This window comes from Orbicella franksi, chromosome 14 (assembly GCF_964199315.1).
Source record: "Orbicella franksi chromosome 14, jaOrbFran1.1, whole genome shotgun sequence".
Lineage (NCBI taxonomy): Eukaryota > Metazoa > Cnidaria > Anthozoa > Scleractinia > Merulinidae > Orbicella > Orbicella franksi.
The window spans coordinates 18,689,063-18,713,134 of NC_138158.1; the positions used below are offsets into that span (position 1 = coordinate 18,689,063).

The following is a 24,072-nucleotide window of genomic DNA, read 5'->3' on the forward strand; positions in this document are numbered from 1 at the left end:
TCATAAAGTACAAATTGTCCGTTAAAAGTGTGGACTTTTTGTCTGTCACTTAAAATTTAGTTAGCTGTCAGGTTTAAACTATATAGTGAGGCCTTCAAGAAAATATATCGCATTTTAATTTCCTCGTAAAGACGTTTGTTCTAGCAGGAGAAAACTGCCCACCAATCTGTTATCGTACCGACAAAAGTAAATCAATGTTACAGATACAAATCTTGCGGCATAGAATATACATATTTACCGTCATTTCCTTGTTCAATAGCGTTGTCTTTCGATCGCTTTTTTACGAAATGTACAACTGATAGCGTACGTTGCGCGCATGCAGAATTATCTCTACTTGCATTTGCGAAGTTAAGGCAAACAAATATCGATAATATCTGACAGTTTTCGCGACCCGAAATATTGTTTATTCATTTTTTTTTCGGGAAACAAGAGAAACAAATAAAGAATTGAGAAGGAAATGCTGTGGCGACTGTCATAGGCCTAGCAGGAAACAAATGTTCTTTCGCCGGAGAACAAAAAAATCGCTTTTGTAGTTTCTATTAGGAAAACGAAACAAAGACTTGAAATAGAGATTGGAGACAACATGTTAACGGATTAAAATTAGACTTCAAATAATGTTCAAACTTTCTTTTAATTTCAACTTTTTGGGTCTTTTTGTTGTATTTTGGTTAAAAATGATGTACATGCCCCCTGAGGTAGCTTTAAAGAAGGCTAATATGAATTTCAGATGATTGCAAAACTGAAACAATCTAATGAAATATCACAAAAGCATGCAGGTGTTGTGAATTTGGAAATGTTTATATCAATCAATTTCCACCAAGACATGGTATAATCTTACAGTCTTTTGTCAAATATCTGGATGAAAATTTAAAAAAAAAAAGCTGTCAATTAAAGCTTTCTTAGAGCCTTGCAAATAAAAACGACAAACATTAAAAAGCTTACAAATGTTTATTTGGTCCTGCCGTTTTCCTTTAGCACAGAGTGCGTTTATGGGTTAAAACAATTTTCCCATCCATTATCTCGCCAAGAGGTCGCAATATCATTCAAAGGACATTTCTAAGATGAGTTAATGATGTAAACAAACTTACCGACTGCAATTTTCATAGATTTCCAAATGGAGGAAAAAAACAATTTGCAGACTGATCACTGCATAAATTCGACGCTTTGGGAACTTGCCAGGCTCCGTTTCCGCTGCTTTCTCGGGTCCGGCCGCGTTCCACCCCGAAATCGTCTCATTTCCCAAAACAGCGGCTGGTATCCGAGACTTCAACTAATTTGCCTTCTAGTCTCTACGGATATTTTTGGATTTTATTTGCTGGTATAATCCCTTTAGTGGGACACACGGATTTTTATTTTCCAAAAATCCGACGATTGTGTTTTTTTTCCGGTAAGGCATTCTTTTTTTGTGAAAAAAAGACATATCATATGATTATAGTGTTTTAAAACGCTAAGCTGTATGTTTCGTCGTTTGCACATAATACGTTAAGATCATGTATGTTTCTTACTGTTTTCTGATCGATCGCAAAATTAAAACTAGCCCAAGACCGTCATTTTATTTTTAATTTTTACTTTTTTCCATTTCAAACAGTTTCACGCATAGAATCAACATGAAAACATGAACATGAGATAAAAAATGAATCAACATGAGAAAGGTTTCTTATTTTGTCTAGACCACTTAAATTTCTTACACGAATCCGGCTGTTCCTAGCCGAGCTTTCGCGTTTACCCGGAGGAAAAAGTTAGTCCGTAGAAACGTTTTTATATATTTTATTGCGACAATTTGCGGCTTAGCCGGCATTGGAAATTTCAAAATTGATTTGTATCTTCATTTGCATCAGTTGCAAGATGCAAGTTTAATTTGCACACAGCCCTTGATATATCTTTTAATTCTTTTTATTGTAAAGTTGTTGGCTCTGATATTGGGAATCCGCCTCGTGACAGTAGACATGACGCCCTGATCTGAGAAGATACATATCATGAGCCCGCGAACCACTGTTATGTCGCAAAGATCATCAGTCATTTCTCTGAGCAAAATAATCATTTTCCCAAAAGCATTTTCCTTCAAAAAATGTTCTTCTGTAAACTATTTTCTGTCAGTTTTTTTCCGTTTAATGACAGTTCCTAAAGGTCATTTGCAAAATATCTTTTTCAACCGAGAAATTTTCCTCCAAAACTTTTTCCTCCAAAATCTTTGATCTGTTCCAAGAAATATCTTCAAAAAATCTTAGTACACGAAATTAAATATTTTCTTTCGAACTTCTTCCGCTTAAAGCTATTTTTCCTGACTCTATTCACAGCCTACATTACAAAATTAATTACAGTTGGAGAAACTTTTTGACAAAGACCAATTCTAAAACTCTCTTAGTTCTGCTAAAGACCTTTTCTTCAAAGCCGTTTGTTTAGCCAAAAACGTCGCGAAAATCCATTACAAACATACATTATGCTGACACATTGTGCTGAAGGGAGTTCTAGAACTCCACGTGGGGTCGAACTAATTTGCTGAAGATGTCATTGCCCTCGTTAAGGAACAAGTCGTGAATTAGCATTTTTGGCACTTTATTTACCAATAGCACGGCGGTTATAATTGAAGATCAAATTTACTTGTACCAGTTGGCAATGTAAACTATCAAGCTCAGCAAACTGGAAGCCAAAAAGCTATCAGATAATTCAAAGAGAGGATGATGGTCCATCTAAGCCACGTGACGGTTTGCACATCTTGAAAAGTTAAGCCTAAATTTTTCAAGTTCGTCATCTGTAATCCGTGCTAATCGTCTTCATCCCAAACCATCCTTGTTCCTCCATGGTTTATAATTGTTTCTTGGTGCTTTTCTATCTTAGTAATTACTGTTTTCAGGTTTCCTTAAATTTGGAGGTATAATTTTGTGCGAGAACAAAATCACTCAAAATAACGTGACTGAGCTCCTTTAAAGACATCCGTCGATCCGACAAAAAAGAGACAGCCATGGAGAGAGAAAGTTATCCCAGAACTGTTAACACATAAAGCCTGGTTAAAGTTTTAGCTTCTTTGTTTAAGTGGATGTGCTGATGACACCGTATTACATCTCACTGTTACCCAAAAAATATTCTGTACAGATCCATTCTAAATATATTTTCCAATGAATTCCAATTCTTGCCATTTTATTTCTCTTTTATCAAAATCCGTTCCCGGAAAACATTTTCCCAACTATCTGTTTCAACAATGTTTTACCAGAAGATCTGTTCCGGATATATTTTCCCAAAAACTTCGATCCAATCCATTTTTTTCTGAACCCGTTACAGATCGCTCAGACATCCTTTCCCGGCGGCAGCATTTAACCATAACTCTTTCCAACAACATACATTTTACCAAGATTCGTCCCTATAATATCGTCTAAAACACACATTTTGTTCCACAGAAACTTTCATTTCAAAAGCTGTTTAAGGACACTAGTGCAGCCTTCAGTAGCAAAATTCTTCACAAGTTTAATTAGGTTTATAGCTAAACACAAAATCGATGAAATTTTTAGAAGGATATTTTAGTTAGGAAAAATACATACTCCCTTCTGTGATACCGAGTTCGGAATAAATTTGAAAAGCAGCTTATTTCTCCGGTTAGGCCTACCGTCCACACTAACCCGTCACGATAACTGAGCCTTTTCGAAAACGCTCTTTAAACGGGAGGAGTTTTCTTGTGGACGACTGAAACATTTTGCAAACGGAGTGTATTCACGATAGTCATGTGATTTCTCTAACCGAGTTTTCCTCAAACACAAATCCAAAATGACCCGGTGATTGTTACGTTTTTAAATTCCCCCGGCGTAGTATGGATGAGCCTAAACACTGGAGTCAAATAAATGTTAAATCTATACAATCAATACCGAGCTAAAAAAAAAAAAAAATGTCCCAAAACGGTAGGGACATCGTTCCCCGCGTTTGGCGCTATTGCAAACACGTGCCTTCCTTCCAATTTTGATTGGTTTAGAGAAAATTTCCATTTGCTTTGATACGGGGCAGATGTTTTCATTCGATTTGGTTTCGTTGAGCAGTCAAAAGCTATATTACTAATTTCCTCCTAGCTATTTATCTTTAATCAAAGGGCTCAGTCGCATCTAGGATACTACACGTCAACTTAGATCCAGTATTAATAGAATTCTGAATCAAGTCAAGAGATCAGAATGAGATAAAATTCTGTATTGGACCCTTCAGCGAGTCATTCGAGTCATAATATCAGATAGGGTACAAGAAGAATTTGCATAACTTATTTGTCGTTTGTTACAATGAAGTTCGAAAAAGTGTCAATGACTATAGGAGCAACTTTTAACTCTAAGCCCTACAATTCGCCATCTTATGTCGGTCAAGTTTCAAGGCTATCTTATTCAGTAGTCAATTAATCAAAGATGGTTTTTATACTTTCATATCACAGAGTTCTACGTCTCAGCGACAAAGGCCTCTTAACATAGTAAAGTGTCAAAGCCATGGTTACTATTCCTTGTATACTCCAAAGAGCAATGCAACCGCAAAAATGTCCCCTTTACTGTAAGTGGTCGACGCGAAGTTGTCCACAGTGTGATCCCACAAACATTGGCTTGCCACTCGCATACCCTGTCCGCTTATAGAACCGATATGCACAAGACATATCAACTTGCAGCGCTCAAAGTTCAACCATTTGACCCGTTGTTTGATATCTTCGCAAACTTGGGTCGTGAGCGCGCGGCATTTGACGGAGTCGTAGTTGTCAAGGCTGTCTAAGCTCTCCTCGAAAGCTTCGTCCATAATTTTCTTGACGATTTGCGGCCGGAACTTTCTGTCGGCCTGTGGTGCCATTCGGTAGGTCGGCAGGACTTCGGTTGGCTTGTTTCTGGAAGCTGATGTGTCAGTGTGGTCGAATCTTGGCGAGATGTTGCTTGAAACCTTCCGACTTGAAGAGTACAGGAACGGGGAGACGGTACTGGATGGTTTTCTTCGCTCGCTCCTGTCAGGAGAAAAAGCATTTGACGCAGAGTTTTGTGAAGTATTCGTAGATGATCTTTGTCTTCCCTCATGAGTATCACCCTGAGCAGAAGACACTGACAGAGAAGGTGGACGATGTTCTGCGGTACTAACGCGATGGCTGTGTGACTCCATAGTTGTTTAGACGACAATACCAAAGTTAAAAATAGAAATAATGGGCGAAACGTTTGCTTTCACCGTGCGTGTAATCAAATTGCAAATGACATCTCCTCGAATTCATAAAATTCAAGCCACTTTGTTTGCAGTATTTGGTGATAATACGACAGTTTTCGTTCGCTCGGAAACTTAGAAACTTCCTTGCTTTGTAAAAGCTTATCTCTGACAAGAATCCGTCTCGGAGTAACTTCTTTTTACAGCGCTGATCTTTGATCAGCTTGTAAAACATCGGTTAGATAATCTGCTTATTTTCATGTAAACTCCACGGTTGCCAGGCAATACTAAATGAAAAGTCAACGCTTCATTTTTAAAATAAATGAATGTTTACTTAACTTGGTCAAATGATCGAGCGAATATTGTGCATTCAGTACACACATACAAAATATGCAGATGTAATACAGCTTTCAGCCTACGTAACATTCTCTCTAAAAGGCGCTAAATTCACTACAGAAACAAGAAAACTAACCTCTTTAAATGATGGTAGTGCTAATTGCCAGAATGCTCTCTCTTGTTATCAGTTGGGTTGGGTATTTTTATCGATTAACTACAATTTTCCATGTGTGTAGAATAAAATAATTCAAAGCAGTTTGAACACTGTTTGTTTAGCGTGGGTGAAGGCAGGCCGGATGAACAAAAGCGTCATGAATAACCACTACAACGACAAAACAATGGGCGTCGCTTGAAAGACTTTTGTGAATACCTTAATTTAATGGAAATTGCGAACCGTTTTTCTTTTGATTCTGTCAAAGCCAATATCGAAAAAAGACAAAAATGTTTTGAAGTAGGCACGACAATTAATTTATCAAAGAAATTTTTGCTATTATTGTTTGCTAATTATGAACTCGTTGCAGTCCCTCAAAACAAAGACCTGTGATCTGCAGATGGTTCTATTCTCATCCAACTGCAATTTAAAGTTTCCAAACTGACAGATTTTGTTGCGCTAAAATTTCAGCTGCAAGTTTTTTACTCTAATCATACTCCAGTCAAAGCTTTTTTGTCAGCTTTATGCGTTCTCTCAATTAACAATTTACAACTTCTAATTACACGGGGAATCCCTTAATTCTAAACATCGTTTTCCTCTTTTGAGGTTTTCAGCCATTCAGTTAGTGCAGCGCTCTTTAAACAAAGAGCAAAAGGAAGCAAATATCATACCACTGATCAAAGTCGATTCAAGTGTTATCAGTAGATGTTTCATGGACACTCTAACGCTTATTACTAAATGCCGAATCGTTTTTCTTTTTTCCTGTTTCGCGCCGTTACAAAGGAAATGCAATGATTAATTGACACAAGCTATATACAGTGGGAAGAAAATCAATTGCCCAGATTGCAAGAAAAGCTGGCATTTTGGGTCGACATTCCTAAACATTTCGCATGCATGCAGTCTGGCAATTCAGCGAATGGTGTACGTATTCGACTTTCACGTTGCAAACTATTTTCTTTCCTTTCAATCCTTTCTTGTTTTTTTTTTTTCTTTTTTTCCCATCGGGTTCATTTTTTTTCTGAATGAAGCTCGTAAAATAAGAGCAGCGGTCTTAAATCTCATAGATACTTATAACACTGTTTGCCATTTTTTTCCTGTCTTATAGTCTAGCTTTTTTTCTTCCAATCTAGATCTCAGATACTCAAATGCGGAGACTACTTCTTTAAGAAAGACGGGCCGAGACCAGATCACCACTTCTATTATTTTTGCAGTCGTTAAAACAGCCACCTTATAAAAGAAAAATAAAATGGTAATTGGGACACTATAAATTAAGAGACAAATAATGTGAATAGAACTGAAGTTGTTAAAAATTCCAACTGGTTGGAGCTGACCAGTTGCCCTTTTTCAAAACGTGGAGGAGTTAAATTCGGGACCTCTAAGCCTTATATTAGATAGAAGATACTCGTTTGATTTGCTTAAGGTCATTCCGCTGAAATAGAACCTGCACTGAGATTTTTGTGAAACTTTGCCTATCGATTGTTTACATTATAGGAACTTAAATTTTGAAATAAAAATGAGGGGTCCCCATGTTCGTTGAGGAGCAAAAGCACCTTGTTTATACCCATATAAATCCTTATAATAGCACCATGATTGTAGTTACGATTGCTTGCTAACTTCACGTTTCCGACGATTGCTTTTTGTTCTACACTGAGAATTGGTCCATATTTATTTCACACAGAGAAGTTTATTACTCAATTCAAAACAACAGAAAAAAATGATAGGTCACTATACTCGTTTGCGAGAAAATGACGATTTACCTCTATGGTGAGGTCCAGCTGTAAAGAAAAAGCCGCCATTGTTTAATGCGCGCGCGCTAACCACGCGTGTTATTATGCGCAGTAGGGCCGGGATGCGCAATACAATACTGGGGAATGACCTTAAGGCGGCCGAACACAGTTTTCGCGCGCGCTTTTGCTGATGCAATTCAGCGCGCGCGCATGGATTGCAAAAAACAAACATGCTGTCAATAGAGCGATCATTTTATTTACTCAACACCCGCACTATCTGTGCTATTTTTCTCTATAACTGAACGCAGTGTATTGATGGCTTTAGTCTTTTATTACCAAGATATGTTAGAAAAGGTAACGATGCAAGGAACCCAGCAATTCTCAGCTCTTTCTTTGTTACCGAAAGAACCCAGTTAAATGAAGCGCATGCGTAGTAAGTCAAAAAATTGTGATTGAATGAAAAATTACACTTTCGGAAATACGCCTATTTCTCGAGAACCACTCATTAGAATTTCACGAAATTTGGTACGAAAATACTTTAGGAAATAAATAACTGGACTATTGAAAATAATTGAACTTTAATAAAGGAAATTCTCGATATTCCAGTCAACCTTCAACAAGAGATAATTAAAGATCTCTGTTAAATTATTAGCAAAATGGTGTCAACTTGTGAGAATCGTTACAAGCTTGTTGCATGCAAATTATAAAGCAAATCTAATGACTAGATTTTCTACAAATAAACAAAACCGATTTTAAAGGCCTGTTTATATTTATTCATGTTGCCATAGCAACGGCACATACGTCAGCTTAACCATCAAAAAACCGAAGTTTGTGTTGTTAACTTGCTTGCTGCCATTTTTGGCGACCGAGGGATCAAGGGTTCTAGAGAAAAAGGTGAATGAAACACAGGTATTAAAAACCGTGTTCAGCCACCTTAATTTTAAACCTTCTGCGATCAAGAGTTGCGGATGCCTCTTCATACTAAGCCTCCAAGGGTCGACAGTAGACCCGCTCCATTATTTTTGTCGCCCGGAAGAAACACTTGTCACGAGTTAAGTTATGTTTCCGTAAAGATAAAATTTGATTCACGAATGGAGTAAAGTTTTAAGGCTATGTTACTATCTCATGGGAAATTACAGGGATACATATATTGCCAAAGAAGAAATCGTAATATTTAGAAAGGAAGCCACGTCAGCCTCACTTGGTTTTCATGCGGTTTCTCTATCCTGGTAGAATTGGAATTTGGAGATGTTGGTTTTAGTGGAGGGAGGAAAACCGGAGAACCCGGAGAAAAACCTTTGGAGCAAGGCGTGAACGTAACCAACGACAAACTGAACCCACATATGGCACCGGGTCGGAATAGAACTTGGCTCTCGGTCAGTGGGGCGATCGAAAAAGCGGGCGGGCGACGAGCAGAATCAGCTACGAGTGCCGGGACCTCTTCTTTTCTCTCACAGAACCCGCTCGTCGCCCGACGGCTTTTCCGATCGTCCCCACTGACCGAGAGCCTGGAACAGGCTAAGGCCACAATAGTGGGAGGCCGGCGAAAGTTCTCACCATTGCGCTATCCACGCTGGTGAATATGAAAGCCAAGGTCAAGTAAAGTAAAGTAAATCTTCATTTCTACAGGGTGGCCCATTCTGCTTGAAGGCTGCTATCCATAGGGGCCTTCATTTACACCCCTAAACGAGACGACTAGCTTCCCCGCGCACACATCCAATACTCCGCGTTAGCGCAAGAAGAATTGAAATTTTTGGCGCTGGCACTAGCAGTCCTTCCATTTCGATTGTTTGTTCAGACACTCAGTCTTCAAACAGTCTCTAGACTTCTTCTGTGTTTTTTACGGTGTTTCCTTTACATCATATTTGAGTTTTCTGTCCGCAGTTTTGTTGTCGCAAATGCCCGATATATAAACTGCATATACTCGAGGCGATATCTTATAGTCGTCTCTCAGAAAAGTGGAAGATCGTAAAATGTATAAAACGTGTTTTATATCTATTATATGTCTTCGACGTAGTTAGTTCGTCTTCCTTGATTAATATGGCCACCTACAACGAATTAAGGCTCTGTCCACACTGCGCCAGAGGAATCTGAAAACGGAGGTTTATTTCTACGGTCAGGCCTACCGTCCACACTAATCCGTCACGAAAACGGGACTTTTCGTGAGCGCTCTTCAAACCGGCGGAATTTGAAAACGCCGGCTTCGCGTTTTGGTGTGGACGGAAAACATTTTGAAAACGTTCAGTTTTGAAAACGATGACGTCACCAGAATCACGTGACTTCCCTGACCGAGTTTCCCAAAATGACCGGTGATTGCTGAGTTTTTAAGACGGATTCGCTCAAAGTTCGAGCAATAAGTGCAAAAAATATTTACTAAAAATCCACTCGTTGCACGGTAACTTTTGGAATACTATTTAAAACAATTCACTTTAGTTCATTTCTCTAAGTGACCCCGCGATTAAATTCTCAAGCATTCTCGAGAAAATTAATATGTCAAACCTCGTAAGAATGGCTAAAGCGTGTGTTATTGTGTTTTTAACTAACGCGAAACGTCTGTTTTAATTGAAATATGGTTAACTTCAAGTTCAATTTTCTCTCGCGGGACCAGCTTGAGAGCTAAAATCGCGATAAGTTCTTCTTAGCTGTATTCAAAATATTACCATGCCATGAAGTTCTTTTGGTAACTTAATTTTTGCCATTACTGCTAGAATGCTTTAAATCACCTTAAATTCCTCCGGCGTAGTGAGGACGGAAAATAGTTGACGCGTTTTCAGAGTAAAACCTCCGTTTTCAAATTCTCCGGCATGGTGTGGGCGGGGCCCAAGTCACCAAAAGGTACTGCGCAGAAACAGAAGTTTCCAAAAGTGTGTTTCTTTTCTTTTTGTTCCAATAAAGAATACTAGGTTCATATACGGCAAATTAAGTTGTAGAACTTAGCCTCAAGTTTTGTAATGCTTTTTTTTCCTCTGATAGAAAAGTAACAGGAAAGTTTGCTTAGTAGATCTGTTAATGTGTTTATAGACAGTTCCCAGCCCTCTATTTTCTCGTCAGTCTAATGTGTTTATGGAAAGAAAGAAATGGTTGTAAGGAAAATATCCGAAGACAATGTACGAATCTATAACATTAAAACTGTGACCACTGTTCAACAGTAGTTGAGACCGAATGCCTGTTTTTTGCGTCTCCAAAGCTGTTTTTTCACTCATATTTTCATGTCTAGTTTAAGACGAAATCCAATCGAAAATCGAGTAAGTTCAGTTTTTATTGGGCAAAAACCATGTACCAGAATAACGTTTAGTATTTTACAGTCCTTTTTGGAATTTCTAAAAGCTAAAGATATAAATAGTTGCCTAAAATAACAACAAAAACAATTTCCCATGTGAACTTGTGAAAATCAGTAAATTTCAAAGTTCAGAGAAATTGTGCGAACACAGGTAAAATTTTATCATCAGTTTCATTTCACCAGTACTTTCAAGTGTTTCTAAGGAATTTCAAAATTTGCTTTCGACATTTGGTGTTGTAAGAAATTATTTCTTTTGAGGACATATTTTGAACAGTCGCACGCACAGAAGTTTCCAATGCAATGTAGATAATCTCGGTAAAAAGTTTTTGTCCACTTGTTACTCGACCTTGTGGCCATGGTGGATTCCTTCTTAACTTGCCATGGTGACGACGTAAACAAGCCAGGAGTCCACACATGTGACGGAAACCGGTGGACTATGCAAAATTCCAGATAAGCATTTATTTTCTTATAAACCAATTGTAAAAAATGCTTTAGAACACAAAGCGAGTGCACAATTAACTTCCATAGCTATCCCTGTGGATTAATTTTATATGCGTCTTTGTTTGAAAGCTTTTTTCTTCGCTTTGTTATCGAATTGAATAGTTGAAGGTTTAGTGCCGAAACGTGTTTGACGCAAGAAATGGCAAACGATAATGATAACGTTACCGATTTCAATAAACAGAAGGTGTTGAAGTTACTGAAACTGCACGAAAGAACACTTGTATTTGTTTGAGAGATGTCTGCTTCGGGTGCAAAAAGGGGAACTGTGAGTCTTTCTGGTAGAAATCCACACAAGTTTAAGGTAGGAACAGCTTCTAAACTAGAAACGAAAGAGGTGTTCCAACTGAAGTCGGCTACAAACCGCAGTGATGTTCATGACCAGCTCGACGAGGCTTCCATTGTTGACAGTGATTTTTCAACTGGAAAGTTGTTTTACGAGAACACATACAAGCTTCAACCTGACAAGAAGATGCCAACGAAAACGGTGGAAGCGGCGGTTGAAAATGTTTTGAGAGAGCAATTCATGAACGAAGCATACGAAAGTTCCAAGTGCAAGAAGAACTGCCAGGGCATTTGTGAGTTCATCAAAGAAAAAGTCAAGGCGCTGATTAGTCCGCGGTTTAAACTGGTTGTCGTTGTTCATGTAGGCGAAAAGAAAGGCCAAGGAGTGCAAATTACGAGCAGGTGTGCATGGAATGAGAACTTTGACGATTTTGTTACTGTCTCCTTCATGAATTCGACCCTCTTTGTTCAAGCAACGGTTTACGCTTTATACGTGGAATAACCATGACTGAAACAGTAGTTTTATGGGCCTAATGTCGGGTCTGGATCATATAGAAGTATTTCGATGCTGCCGCGGACTTTGTGATGCAGCGGAAAGATTCTTTCCGATGTTCTATATGTGTGTAGGTATTTGTAATTGCATTATTTATTTTTAACCATTGCTTCAAAAATATTTCCTTTGAGAACACAGAGAAGATATAAAATAAACACAAGCGCCAATGGGTTCCAGTCTGCCATACAGGAATATGGATGGCTGAGACTGGAGACAAATTCGAAGATTAAGATAAGATAGCCAAAGTAATAAATGGCAAACTTTAAAATTTTCAGTCACGCTTCTTCCTGAGTCATCCGTAATGTAGTTTCTTAAGAGACTCTGCTTAAGAAACTCTTGGTCAGCCACTTAATTCCTCTATGTTTTTCCCGCACGTTCATATAATCGTCCTTGGGAGAGTTTGCATTGTCATCAGTACTTTCTCTTTCTTAGCATATAGCCATAACAAGAAGATCTTTAAGATCTTACAACCGCGCTTTTAAAAGTTAACTGTTTTGGTAGCATGAGTGACCCGAAGAAAAAAAAACGAAAAAAAAATATCGGTTTTGAACCTATTTCCAGCAAATTTGGCACACTGGAAGCTGAGAAAATTACTCTATTTCCGGTCATCATTTTTCAGCTCTTTTCGTCATATCCCCCCCTCGGGAGGGTTTTGTAAAGTTAGCGAATTAGTTGCAAGCCACCGTAATGGTGATTGCTGTCGGCGAGATGTTTATTTGCTAAAAAATTGCGGCCAAATCTTTCGGAGATGGAAGTCAGGACATTTGCAAGGATACAGAAAGTAATTTGGGACCAGTTGCTGACTTGTAAGGCTGAAATTATCCAGAAGTAAGGTTTTTTTAACGTGAACGTAACGAAGGCCGCGCGGTGAATAAATTATCGGCTCTTCTCACTGTCTCGTTCTGTTTTTTGTTTCGTTCTCTTTTGGAGTCCGCCGAGGTCATTTTTTCGTCTAAATGACTTGAGAAAAGTTCGAAAAAGATGTTCCTCTTGAATTTTCAGCTTTCAGGCAATAATCCTGGATTTTTTTGACCGAAACGTAGGTTCACTGGTTATGTTAATGTGTTTCGGTGGCTATGGGCGACCGTCGCTTCCTTTGTCGACTCACGCAATGAAGCTAGGTTACAAAAAAAATCTAATAATATTTAGTTCTGGTTTTGTTCGATTTCGTTGAAATTTTAATATGATGAAGCTGGATTGTTAACGAATAGATTTTAATACTGCCGATATGAGGTAGCTATTAACGCTAAAGTGATATATCGCTTCGATGTCAGGGTTTTGAAGAGATTTTTTTGCAACGTGTAGGTTCGGCGTGATTTTGTAATCTGAGATTTCTGTTGACCCTGAAGAAACAAGGTTTGGCGAGTAAACATTACCGATTGCGTAATTCAAAGTTGGCCGAGTGGAGATCTGCGTCTGGTCTCCGACAAAAAAAAAATTAAAAAAAATAAACCAAGGGTAGAACATGAACCGCGCTCGGCCCATGGCCGCGCGGTTAATTAGCATTTTGACTGTCGCAGACGTCCTGTTTTAGTCGGTAAGTGGCACAGTGAAGACAAAATAGAACTGAATATATGTAAGTGTACTTGATTACATCTAATAAAGATTGTCCGTAAATCTTTGAAAAGCGTTACAACGTAACCGTATTTTCCATCATGATTGTATCTAAATTATCATCATTAATTGATCATCAACTTTCAAAGATGTCGTGAACATCACTTGAAAACGCCAGAGTGATTAACTGCCATGAATATATGATCAAGTACAAGAAGACTGTGAATGAATTCATCAGATAGGTTTAAATTAAATAAATGCGCGCAATTGGTTTTAAGCAAGGTCACTTCAATTCAGTCATAGTTTATTTTACAGCAGAAACAATGTGACTTCTGATTACAGAAAGTAAACACATTATTTATTTGAAACAACTATGGACAAACTGCGTTAGATGTGCAAAAACATGAATAAAATCATAAGGGTTTGTCGATATTCCTATTGGTTGTTTTGGAAAATTTCTGTCAAGTTTGATGTCCAAAAATACAGCGACACGTTTTACGACGAAGGCCATTGCAGGAGATCAATTTTGAAAAACGCAAATCCCCCACACGGTTTTGATGATGCCTCGTGAATGATATAATGCAGTAGCTTTGTTGATGCTGTCGAGTTTGATACCCAATAAATTCGCTCAATGGAACGTCGGTCGTTTCGCGCTTTTAGGTCGCGCTCGCCTTATGATTAAAAAAAATTGAGGCAAAACAATTTTTATCGAATAGAGCATTCTATAATCTTTGCATTGATATATAATTTGTAGTGGTTGTCTTTAAGACAACGCGGTAATATTTTTTTTCGCTAAGCACACCCGCGAAGGTTTACGGTAACCTTAAAAGGGAAAATGGTAAGATGCAAACTTTTGTTAGATGAAAGTGTTTTGTCAACATTACACAAGGATGGGAGGGGCAAAATGCGTATAGTGACGTCAGTTTCAACCCTTGTGACCAAGGTCGTACGTTGAATTATTCAAAAGATGTTTTTACTTTTAGTGAGCTCTACAATGTAGAGCTTAATTTTAGCCCCTTTATCTGTCTTACAAAGCTGTCTTATACTAGTTCATAAGCCCAAGCAGATGCAGTAAGTTGTTGTTAACTAGTAGTTTTTTTTTTAATAACTTTAATTGTGATTCACACTACTTACAACACTGGTACGTCTACACAATTTACAACAGTACTACAACTACTAAAGACCCTCACATTACTAACAAAAAAACTTGTTCTACAATTCAATTACTTACGCACTACGTACACCACTTACATGTACACTAGTTACGTTACGATGCCATTACAGGTTACAATTTACGTAACTTGCTCTACAAAACAACCTGATACGACTACTTATTTAACTTACGATACTAATACTTACACTACTTACAATCAGGAGCCAATCACCCGGAGCCTCCATCCGCACTGTAACGTAGGGTCAACCTTTTCCCGTATCATTCTATTTTTAGAACTGTAATAACCGCAAGGGTCTCTTGGTTTCCCACGAAATATCTTGTTTCTACAGATAGAAAATGCAAAACAGGGCACAAAAGTGGGATTTCAGTCTTTGTTATAACAAATAATGGTCTTAGCTCGGGTATAATTGGGTATTGAATAGGGGTCATGTGAAAACTCCCACGAGAGCTGTTACTAAAAATAGAAAGATACGGGAAAGGGTTGACTCACAGGGTTAGTATGGGAGATAGAGGCTCCGGGTAATGGTTTCCTGTTACAATATAATACGATTACTGATGCCACTTACATTCGTACTATAACAATGAGCAACAAAATAAAAGATGGCTTCAGGTTAAAATAACTAGTGCATTTTGTTTGAATATGTACCTTCTTAAAGGAGAAGGTCGCTCCAAGAAACGTATATTTTTTGTCAACGTTAATAACGACCTCGCACTAAGTTTAGCCACTCACCGAAGTTTCAGCCTCTAAAAAGCAGGTTTTCCTTATGAAATTCGTCTCCAAAGAAGCCCAAATTTCGACATCGTTGCCGCCATTTTGAACAGTACTCAGCAGCCAGGCCACGTTTACGTGATGTTATTTCGTCCGAGAGATTTTGTCCAAATGGCTTCCGACAAATCTTTTAACTATCACTCTGCGTTATGGATGCTCTTGAGCCGTATTATTTTGAGCCAAACATGCTCCAAACTCCGAAAATGACAACAGTGAAGATAATGAAGTGGATAATCGCTTGGAAAAAATACGTTTTGCTGGCCTTGTGAAGCATGGAAGTCGTTTGTTGTTTGCATGTTTTTCTCTTTGCCGCCAATTTCGAGTCGGACGGAATGAGGTCACTTAAACACGTCCTGGCTGCCAAGTACAGTTCAAAATGGCTGCCTCCGGATCGTTTCTTTCGAGACGAATTTCATCAGGATAGCAGGCATTTCAGAGGCTAAAACTTCGGTGAGTGAAAAAGCTGAATGTTCACTTGCTATAGGCGAAGGCAAAAAAGTAAGCTTTTTGGAGTGACCTTCTCCTTTAACGAAAGACGCCAGTTGTGAACAACTTACAGCGTTTTTGTATGTGGCTTCGTCCTTATGCACTAGTGACAGCCAGTCTTGAGCATCCTACACCAATTTTGACCGGCAGTGCAAATGTTCTCACTTTTGTCAAGAAAGTTAAATTACTTAATTGGCTTCTAGACCTGATTGGTCTATTTACCGGTTTTGTCCCCATAGTGATTGATTCACGTGACTTTCGTAACTCTAGGTAACATTTCTACATCTACATCTACATTTATTTAGTTGATAAAGTCCCGCAAGACATCACATCAACTGTACCAAACATATATGCACATATGCATAAGCTAGACAAAAAGGATAATTAAAAAATAATTCTTAAGTACAATTTACTTTACTCATTTCACGTGTTTTCCTAAATTTAACTTAAAATCAGATAATGACTTGCAATTTACTAAGTCAGCGGGCAGTAGGTTCCACTCTGTTATTGATCTAGGAAAAAAAGAAAACTTAAAAACGTCCTTAGATACTTTTGGCATCCTATACTTAAAAGCATGGCTGTTGCGTGTTCTTTTTTCACTGTTTAGTATTAAGTGTTCTTCTGTGGTTATGTCCATTAAGTTATGACTAAGTTTGTACATTAAAGTCAGTCTGTTTTTCTTTCGTCTTGTTTCTAATGTGTCCCATTTCAAGTCAGATAGCATGTCTGTCACGCTTGCTGTGTTGTTGAAGTTTTGAAGGCAAAAACGAGCGGCTTTCCTTTGAACTCTCTCCAGGGTTAAAATATCTTTTTTGTAATGTGGGTCCCACGAGGCACTTGCGTACTCCAATTTGGGTCGGACGATGCTGGTGTAGGCCGTTTCGCGTACTTTCCTGGGGCAGTTCCAGAGATTTCTCTTTATCACCCCCAAGGATCGACTCGCCTTGCTTGATATAGATGAGATATGGTCAGACCACCTTAATTTACTGTTAACGGCAATTCCTAGGTACGATGCAGAATCTTTAAGGCTATGTTACTATCTCATGGGAAATTACAGGGATACATATATTGCCAAAGAAGAAATCGTAATATTTAGAAAGGAAGCCACGTCAGCCTCACTTGGTTTTCATGCGGTTTCTCTATCCTGGTAGAATTGGAATTTGGAGATGTTGGTTTTAGTGGAGGGAGGAAAACCGGAGAACCCGGAGAAAAACCTTTGGAGCAAGGCGTGAACGTAACCAACGACAAACTGAACCCACATATGGCACCGGGTCGGAATAGAACTTGGCTCTCGGTCAGTGGGGCGATCGAAAAAGCGGGCGGGCGACGAGCAGAATCAGCTACGAGTGCCGGGACCTCTTCTTTTCTCTCACAGAACCCGCTCGTCGCCCGACGGCTTTTCCGATCGTCCCCACTGACCGAGAGCCTGGAACAGGCTAAGGCCACAATAGTGGGAGGCCGGCGAAAGTTCTCACCATTGCGCTATCCACGCTGGTGAATATGAAAGCCAAGGTCAAGTAAAGTAAAGTAAATCTTCATTTCTACAGGGTGGCCCATTCTGCTTGAAGGCTGCTATCCATAGGGGCCTTCATTTACACCCCTAAACGAGACGACTAGCTTCCCCGCGCACACATCCAATACTCCGCGTTAGCGCAAGAAGAATTGAAATTTTTGGCGCTGGCACTAGCAGTCCTTCCATTTCGATTGTTTGTTCAGACACTCAGTCTTCAAACAGTCTCTAGACTTCTTCTGTGTTTTTTACGGTGTTTCCTTTACATCATATTTGAGTTTTCTGTCCGCAGTTTTGTTGTCGCAAATGCCCGATATATAAACTGCATATACTCGAGGCGATATCTTATAGTCGTCTCTCAGAAAAGTGGAAGATCGTAAAATGTATAAAACGTGTTTTATATCTATTATATGTCTTCGACGTAGTTAGTTCGTCTTCCTTGATTAATATGGCCACCTACAACGAATTAAGGCTCTGTCCACACTGCGCCAGAGGAATCTGAAAACGGAGGTTTATTTCTACGGTCAGGCCTACCGTCCACACTAATCCGTCACGAAAACGGGACTTTTCGTGAGCGCTCTTCAAACCGGCGGAATTTGAAAACGCCGGCTTCGCGTTTTGGTGTGGACGGAAAACATTTTGAAAACGTTCAGTTTTGAAAACGATGACGTCACCAGAATCACGTGACTTCCCTGACCGAGTTTCCCAAAATGACCGGTGATTGCTGAGTTTTTAAGACGGATTCGCTCAAAGTTCGAGCAATAAGTGCAAAAAATATTTACTAAAAATCCACTCGTTGCACGGTAACTTTTGGAATACTATTTAAAACAATTCACTTTAGTTCATTTCTCTAAGTGACCCCGCGATTAAATTCTCAAGCATTCTCGAGAAAATTAATATGTCAAACCTCGTAAGAATGGCTAAAGCGTGTGTTATTGTGTTTTTAACTAACGCGAAACGTCTGTTTTAATTGAAATATGGTTAACTTCAAGTTCAATTTTCTCTCGCGGGACCAGCTTGAGAGCTAAAATCGCGATAAGTTCTTCTTAGCTGTATTCAAAATATTACCATGCCATGAAGTTCTTTTGGTAACTTAATTTTTGCCATTACTGCTAGAATGCTTTAAATCACCTTAAATTCCTCCGGCGTAGTGAGGACGGAAAATAGTTGACGCGTTTTCAGAGTAAAACCTCCGTTTTCAAATTCTCCGGCATGGTGTGGGCGGGGCCCAAGTCACCAAAAGGTACTGCGCAGAAACAGAAGTTTCCAAAAGTGTGTTTCTTTTCTTTTTGTTCCAATAAAGAATACTAGGTTCATATACGGCAAATTAAGTTGTAGAACTTAGCCTCAAGTTTTGTAATGCTTTTTTTTCCTCTGATAGAAAAGTAACAGGAAAGTTTGCTTAGTAGATCTGTTAATGTGTTTATAGACAGTTCCCAGCCCTCTATTTTCTCGTCAGTCTAATGTGTTTATGGAAAGAAAGAAATGGTTGTAAGGAAAATATCCGAAGACAATGTACGAATCTATAACATTAAAACTGTGACCACTGTTCAACAGTAGTTGAGACCGAATGCCTGTTTTTTGCGTCTCCAAAGCTGTTTTTTCACTCATATTTTCATGTCTAGTTTAAGACGAAATCCAATCGAAAATCGAGTAAGTTCAGTTTTTATTGGGCAAAAACCATGTACCAGAATAACGTTTAGTATTTTACAGTCCTTTTTGGAATTTCTAAAAGCTAAAGATATAAATAGTTGCCTAAAATAACAACAAAAACAATTTCCCATGTGAACTTGTGAAAATCAGTAAATTTCAAAGTTCAGAGAAATTGTGCGAACACAGGTAAAATTTTATCATCAGTTTCATTTCACCAGTACTTTCAAGTGTTTCTAAGGAATTTCAAAATTTGCTTTCGACATTTGGTGTTGTAAGAAATTATTTCTTTTGAGGACATATTTTGAACAGTCGCACGCACAGAAGTTTCCAATGCAATGTAGATAATCTCGGTAAAAAGTTTTTGTCCACTTGTTACTCGACCTTGTGGCCATGGTGGATTCCTTCTTAACTTGCCATGGTGACGACGTAAACAAGCCAGGAGTCCACACATGTGACGGAAACCGGTGGACTATGCAAAATTCCAGATAAGCATTTATTTTCTTATAAACCAATTGTAAAAAATGCTTTAGAACACAAAGCGAGTGCACAATTAACTTCCATAGCTATCCCTGTGGATTAATTTTATATGCGTCTTTGTTTGAAAGCTTTTTTCTTCGCTTTGTTATCGAATTGAATAGTTGAAGGTTTAGTGCCGAAACGTGTTTGACGCAAGAAATGGCAAACGATAATGATAACGTTACCGATTTCAATAAACAGAAGGTGTTGAAGTTACTGAAACTGCACGAAAGAACACTTGTATTTGTTTGAGAGATGTCTGCTTCGGGTGCAAAAAGGGGAACTGTGAGTCTTTCTGGTAGAAATCCACACAAGTTTAAGGTAGGAACAGCTTCTAAACTAGAAACGAAAGAGGTGTTCCAACTGAAGTCGGCTACAAACCGCAGTGATGTTCATGACCAGCTCGACGAGGCTTCCATTGTTGACAGTGATTTTTCAACTGGAAAGTTGTTTTACGAGAACACATACAAGCTTCAACCTGACAAGAAGATGCCAACGAAAACGGTGGAAGCGGCGGTTGAAAATGTTTTGAGAGAGCAATTCATGAACGAAGCATACGAAAGTTCCAAGTGCAAGAAGAACTGCCAGGGCATTTGTGAGTTCATCAAAGAAAAAGTCAAGGCGCTGATTAGTCCGCGGTTTAAACTGGTTGTCGTTGTTCATGTAGGCGAAAAGAAAGGCCAAGGAGTGCAAATTACGAGCAGGTGTGCATGGAATGAGAACTTTGACGATTTTGTTACTGTCTCCTTCATGAATTCGACCCTCTTTGTTCAAGCAACGGTTTACGCTTTATACGTGGAATAACCATGACTGAAACAGTAGTTTTATGGGCCTAATGTCGGGTCTGGATCATATAGAAGTATTTCGATGCTGCCGCGGACTTTGTGATGCAGCGGAAAGATTCTTTCCGATGTTCTATATGTGTGTAGGTATTTGTAATTGCATTATTTATTTTTAACCATTGCTTCAAAAATATTTCCTTTGAGAACACAGAGAAGATATAAAATAAACACAAGCGCCAATGGGTTCCAGTCTGCCATACAGGAATATGGATGGCTGAGACTGGAGACAAATTCGAAGATTAAGATAAGATAGCCAAAGTAATAAATGGCAAACTTTAAAATTTTCAGTCACGCTTCTTCCTGAGTCATCCGTAATGTAGTTTCTTAAGAGACTCTGCTTAAGAAACTCTTGGTCAGCCACTTAATTCCTCTATGTTTTTCCCGCACGTTCATATAATCGTCCTTGGGAGAGTTTGCATTGTCATCAGTACTTTCTCTTTCTTAGCATATAGCCATAACAAGAAGATCTTTAAGATCTTACAACCGCGCTTTTAAAAGTTAACTGTTTTGGTAGCATGAGTGACCCGAAGAAAAAAAAACGAAAAAAAAATATCGGTTTTGAACCTATTTCCAGCAAATTTGGCACACTGGAAGCTGAGAAAATTACTCTATTTCCGGTCATCATTTTTCAGCTCTTTTCGTCATATCCCCCCCTCGGGAGGGTTTTGTAAAGTTAGCGAATTAGTTGCAAGCCACCGTAATGGTGATTGCTGTCGGCGAGATGTTTATTTGCTAAAAAATTGCGGCCAAATCTTTCGGAGATGGAAGTCAGGACATTTGCAAGGATACAGAAAGTAATTTGGGACCAGTTGCTGACTTGTAAGGCTGAAATTATCCAGAAGTAAGGTTTTTTTAACGTGAACGTAACGAAGGCCGCGCGGTGAATAAATTATCGGCTCTTCTCACTGTCTCGTTCTGTTTTTTGTTTCGTTCTCTTTTGGAGTCCGCCGAGGTCATTTTTTCGTCTAAATGACTTGAGAAAAGTTCGAAAAAGATGTTCCTCTTGAATTTTCAGCTTTCAGGCAATAATCCTGGATTTTTTTGACCGAAACGTAGGTTCACTGGTTATGTTAATGTGTTTCGGTGGCTATGGGCGACCGTCGCTTCCTTTGTCGACTCACGCAATGAAGCTAGGTTACAAAAAAAATCTAATAATATTTAGTTCTGGTTTTGTTCGATTTCGTTGAAATTTTAATATAATGAAGCTGGATTGTTAACGAATAGATTTTAATACTGCCGATATGAGGTAGCTATTAACGCTAAAGTGATATATCGCTTCGATGTCAGGGTTTTGAAGAGATTTTTTTGCAACGTGTAGGTTCGGCGTGATTTTGTAATCTGAGATTTCTGTTGACCCTGAAGAAACAAGGTTTGGCGAGTAAACATTACCGATTGCGTAATTCAAAGTTGGCCGAGTGGAGATCTGCGTCTGGTCTCCGACAAAAAAAAAATTAAAAAAAATAAACCAAGGGTAGAACATGAACCGCGCTCGGCCCATGGCCGCGCGGTTAATTAGCATTTTGACTGTCGCAGACGTCCTGTTTTAGTCGGTAAGTGGCACAGTGAAGACAAAATAGAACTGAATATATGTAAGTGTACTTGATTACATCTAATAAAGATTGTCCGTAAATCTTTGAAAAGCGTTACAACGTAACCGTATTTTCCATCATGATTGTATCTAAATTATCATCATTAATTGATCATCAACTTTCAAAGATGTCGTGAACATCACTTGAAAACGCCAGAGTGATTAACTGCCATGAATATATGATCAAGTACAAGAAGACTGTGAATGAATTCATCAGATAGGTTTAAATTAAATAAATGCGCGCAATTGGTTTTAAGCAAGGTCACTTCAATTCAGTCATAGTTTATTTTACAGCAGAAACAATGTGACTTCTGATTACAGAAAGTAAACACATTATTTATTTGAAACAACTATGGACAAACTGCGTTAGATGTGCAAAAACATGAATAAAATCATAAGGGTTTGTCGATATTCCTATTGGTTGTTTTGGAAAATTTCTGTCAAGTTTGATGTCCAAAAATACAGCGACACGTTTTACGACGAAGGCCATTGCAGGAGATCAATTTTGAAAAACGCAAATCCCCCACACGGTTTTGATGATGCCTCGTGAATGATATAATGCAGTAGCTTTGTTGATGCTGTCGAGTTTGATACCCAATAAATTCGCTCAATGGAACGTCGGTCGTTTCGCGCTTTTAGGTCGCGCTCGCCTTATGATTAAAAAAAATTGAGGCAAAACAATTTTTATCGAATAGAGCATTCTATAATCTTTGCATTGATATATAATTTGTAGTGGTTGTCTTTAAGACAACGCGGTAATATTTTTTTTCGCTAAGCACACCCGCGAAGGTTTACGGTAACCTTAAAAGGGAAAATGGTAAGATGCAAACTTTTGTTAGATGAAAGTGTTTTGTCAACATTACACAAGGATGGGAGGGGCAAAATGCGTATAGTGACGTCAGTTTCAACCCTTGTGACCAAGGTCGTACGTTGAATTATTCAAAAGATGTTTTTACTTTTAGTGAGCTCTACAATGTAGAGCTTAATTTTAGCCCCTTTATCTGTCTTACAAAGCTGTCTTATACTAGTTCATAAGCCCAAGCAGATGCAGTAAGTTGTTGTTAACTAGTAGTTTTTTTTTTAATAACTTTAATTGTGATTCACACTACTTACAACACTGGTACGTCTACACAATTTACAACAGTACTACAACTACTAAAGACCCTCACATTACTAACAAAAAAACTTGTTCTACAATTCAATTACTTACGCACTACGTACACCACTTACATGTACACTAGTTACGTTACGATGCCATTACAGGTTACAATTTACGTAACTTGCTCTACAAAACAACCTGATACGACTACTTATTTAACTTACGATACTAATACTTACACTACTTACAATCAGGAGCCAATCACCCGGAGCCTCCATCCGCACTGTAACGTAGGGTCAACCTTTTCCCGTATCATTCTATTTTTAGAACTGTAATAACCGCAAGGGTCTCTTGGTTTCCCACGAAATATCTTGTTTCTACAGATAGAAAATGCAAAACAGGGCACAAAAGTGGGATTTCAGTCTTTGTTATAACAAATAATGGTCTTAGCTCGGGTATAATTGGGTATTGAATAGGGGTCATGTGAAAACTCCCACGAGAGCTGTTACTAAAAATAGAAAGATACGGGAAAGGGTTGACTCACAGGGTTAGTATGGGAGATAGAGGCTCCGGGTAATGGTTTCCTGTTACAATATAATACGATTACTGATGCCACTTACATTCGTACTATAACAATGAGCAACAAAATAAAAGATGGCTTCAGGTTAAAATAACTAGTGCATTTTGTTTGAATATGTACCTTCTTAAAGGAGAAGGTCGCTCCAAGAAACGTATATTTTTTGTCAACGTTAATAACGACCTCGCACTAAGTTTAGCCACTCACCGAAGTTTCAGCCTCTAAAAAGCAGGTTTTCCTTATGAAATTCGTCTCCAAAGAAGCCCAAATTTCGACATCGTTGCCGCCATTTTGAACAGTACTCAGCAGCCAGGCCACGTTTACGTGATGTTATT

The 24,072-nt window shown here is 38.6% G+C and overlaps 3 protein-coding genes across 3 annotated transcripts; 2 read left to right on the plus strand and 1 right to left on the minus strand.

Annotated features, from left to right (window-relative positions):
• Nucleotides 1–2,233: 2,233 nt before the first annotated feature.
• Nucleotides 2,234–5,607, minus strand: LOC145467615 (dynein light chain Tctex-type protein 2B-like). Its single transcript, XM_081451193.1, has one exon. The coding sequence runs from the start codon at nucleotides 5,101–5,103 to the stop codon at nucleotides 4,462–4,464; it is 642 nt and encodes a 213-aa protein (XP_081307319.1). The 5' UTR covers nucleotides 5,104–5,607; the 3' UTR covers nucleotides 2,234–4,461.
• Nucleotides 5,608–11,255: 5,648 nt separating this feature from the next.
• Nucleotides 11,256–12,408, plus strand: LOC145467861 (dynein light chain Tctex-type 5-like). Its single transcript, XM_081451469.1, has one exon. The coding sequence runs from the start codon at nucleotides 11,370–11,372 to the stop codon at nucleotides 11,916–11,918; it is 549 nt and encodes a 182-aa protein (XP_081307595.1). The 5' UTR covers nucleotides 11,256–11,369; the 3' UTR covers nucleotides 11,919–12,408.
• Nucleotides 12,409–19,772: 7,364 nt separating this feature from the next.
• LOC145468042 (dynein light chain Tctex-type 5-like) lies at nucleotides 19,773–20,925 on the plus strand. The gene has a single exon (XM_081451701.1). The coding sequence runs from the start codon at nucleotides 19,887–19,889 to the stop codon at nucleotides 20,433–20,435; it is 549 nt and encodes a 182-aa protein (XP_081307827.1). The 5' UTR covers nucleotides 19,773–19,886; the 3' UTR covers nucleotides 20,436–20,925.
• The last annotated feature ends 3,147 nt before the right edge of the window (nucleotides 20,926–24,072 follow it).

Excerpts from the sequence above, each read along its gene's own strand:
- LOC145467861 (XM_081451469.1), top strand. The coding sequence starts at position 11,370 with ATGTCTGCTTCGGGTGCAAAAAGGGGAACTGTGAGTCTTTCTGGTAGA.
- LOC145468042 (XM_081451701.1), top strand. The coding sequence starts at position 19,887 with ATGTCTGCTTCGGGTGCAAAAAGGGGAACTGTGAGTCTTTCTGGTAGA.
- LOC145467615 (XM_081451193.1), bottom strand. The coding sequence starts at position 5,103 with ATGGAGTCACACAGCCATCGCGTTAGTACCGCAGAACATCGTCCACCT.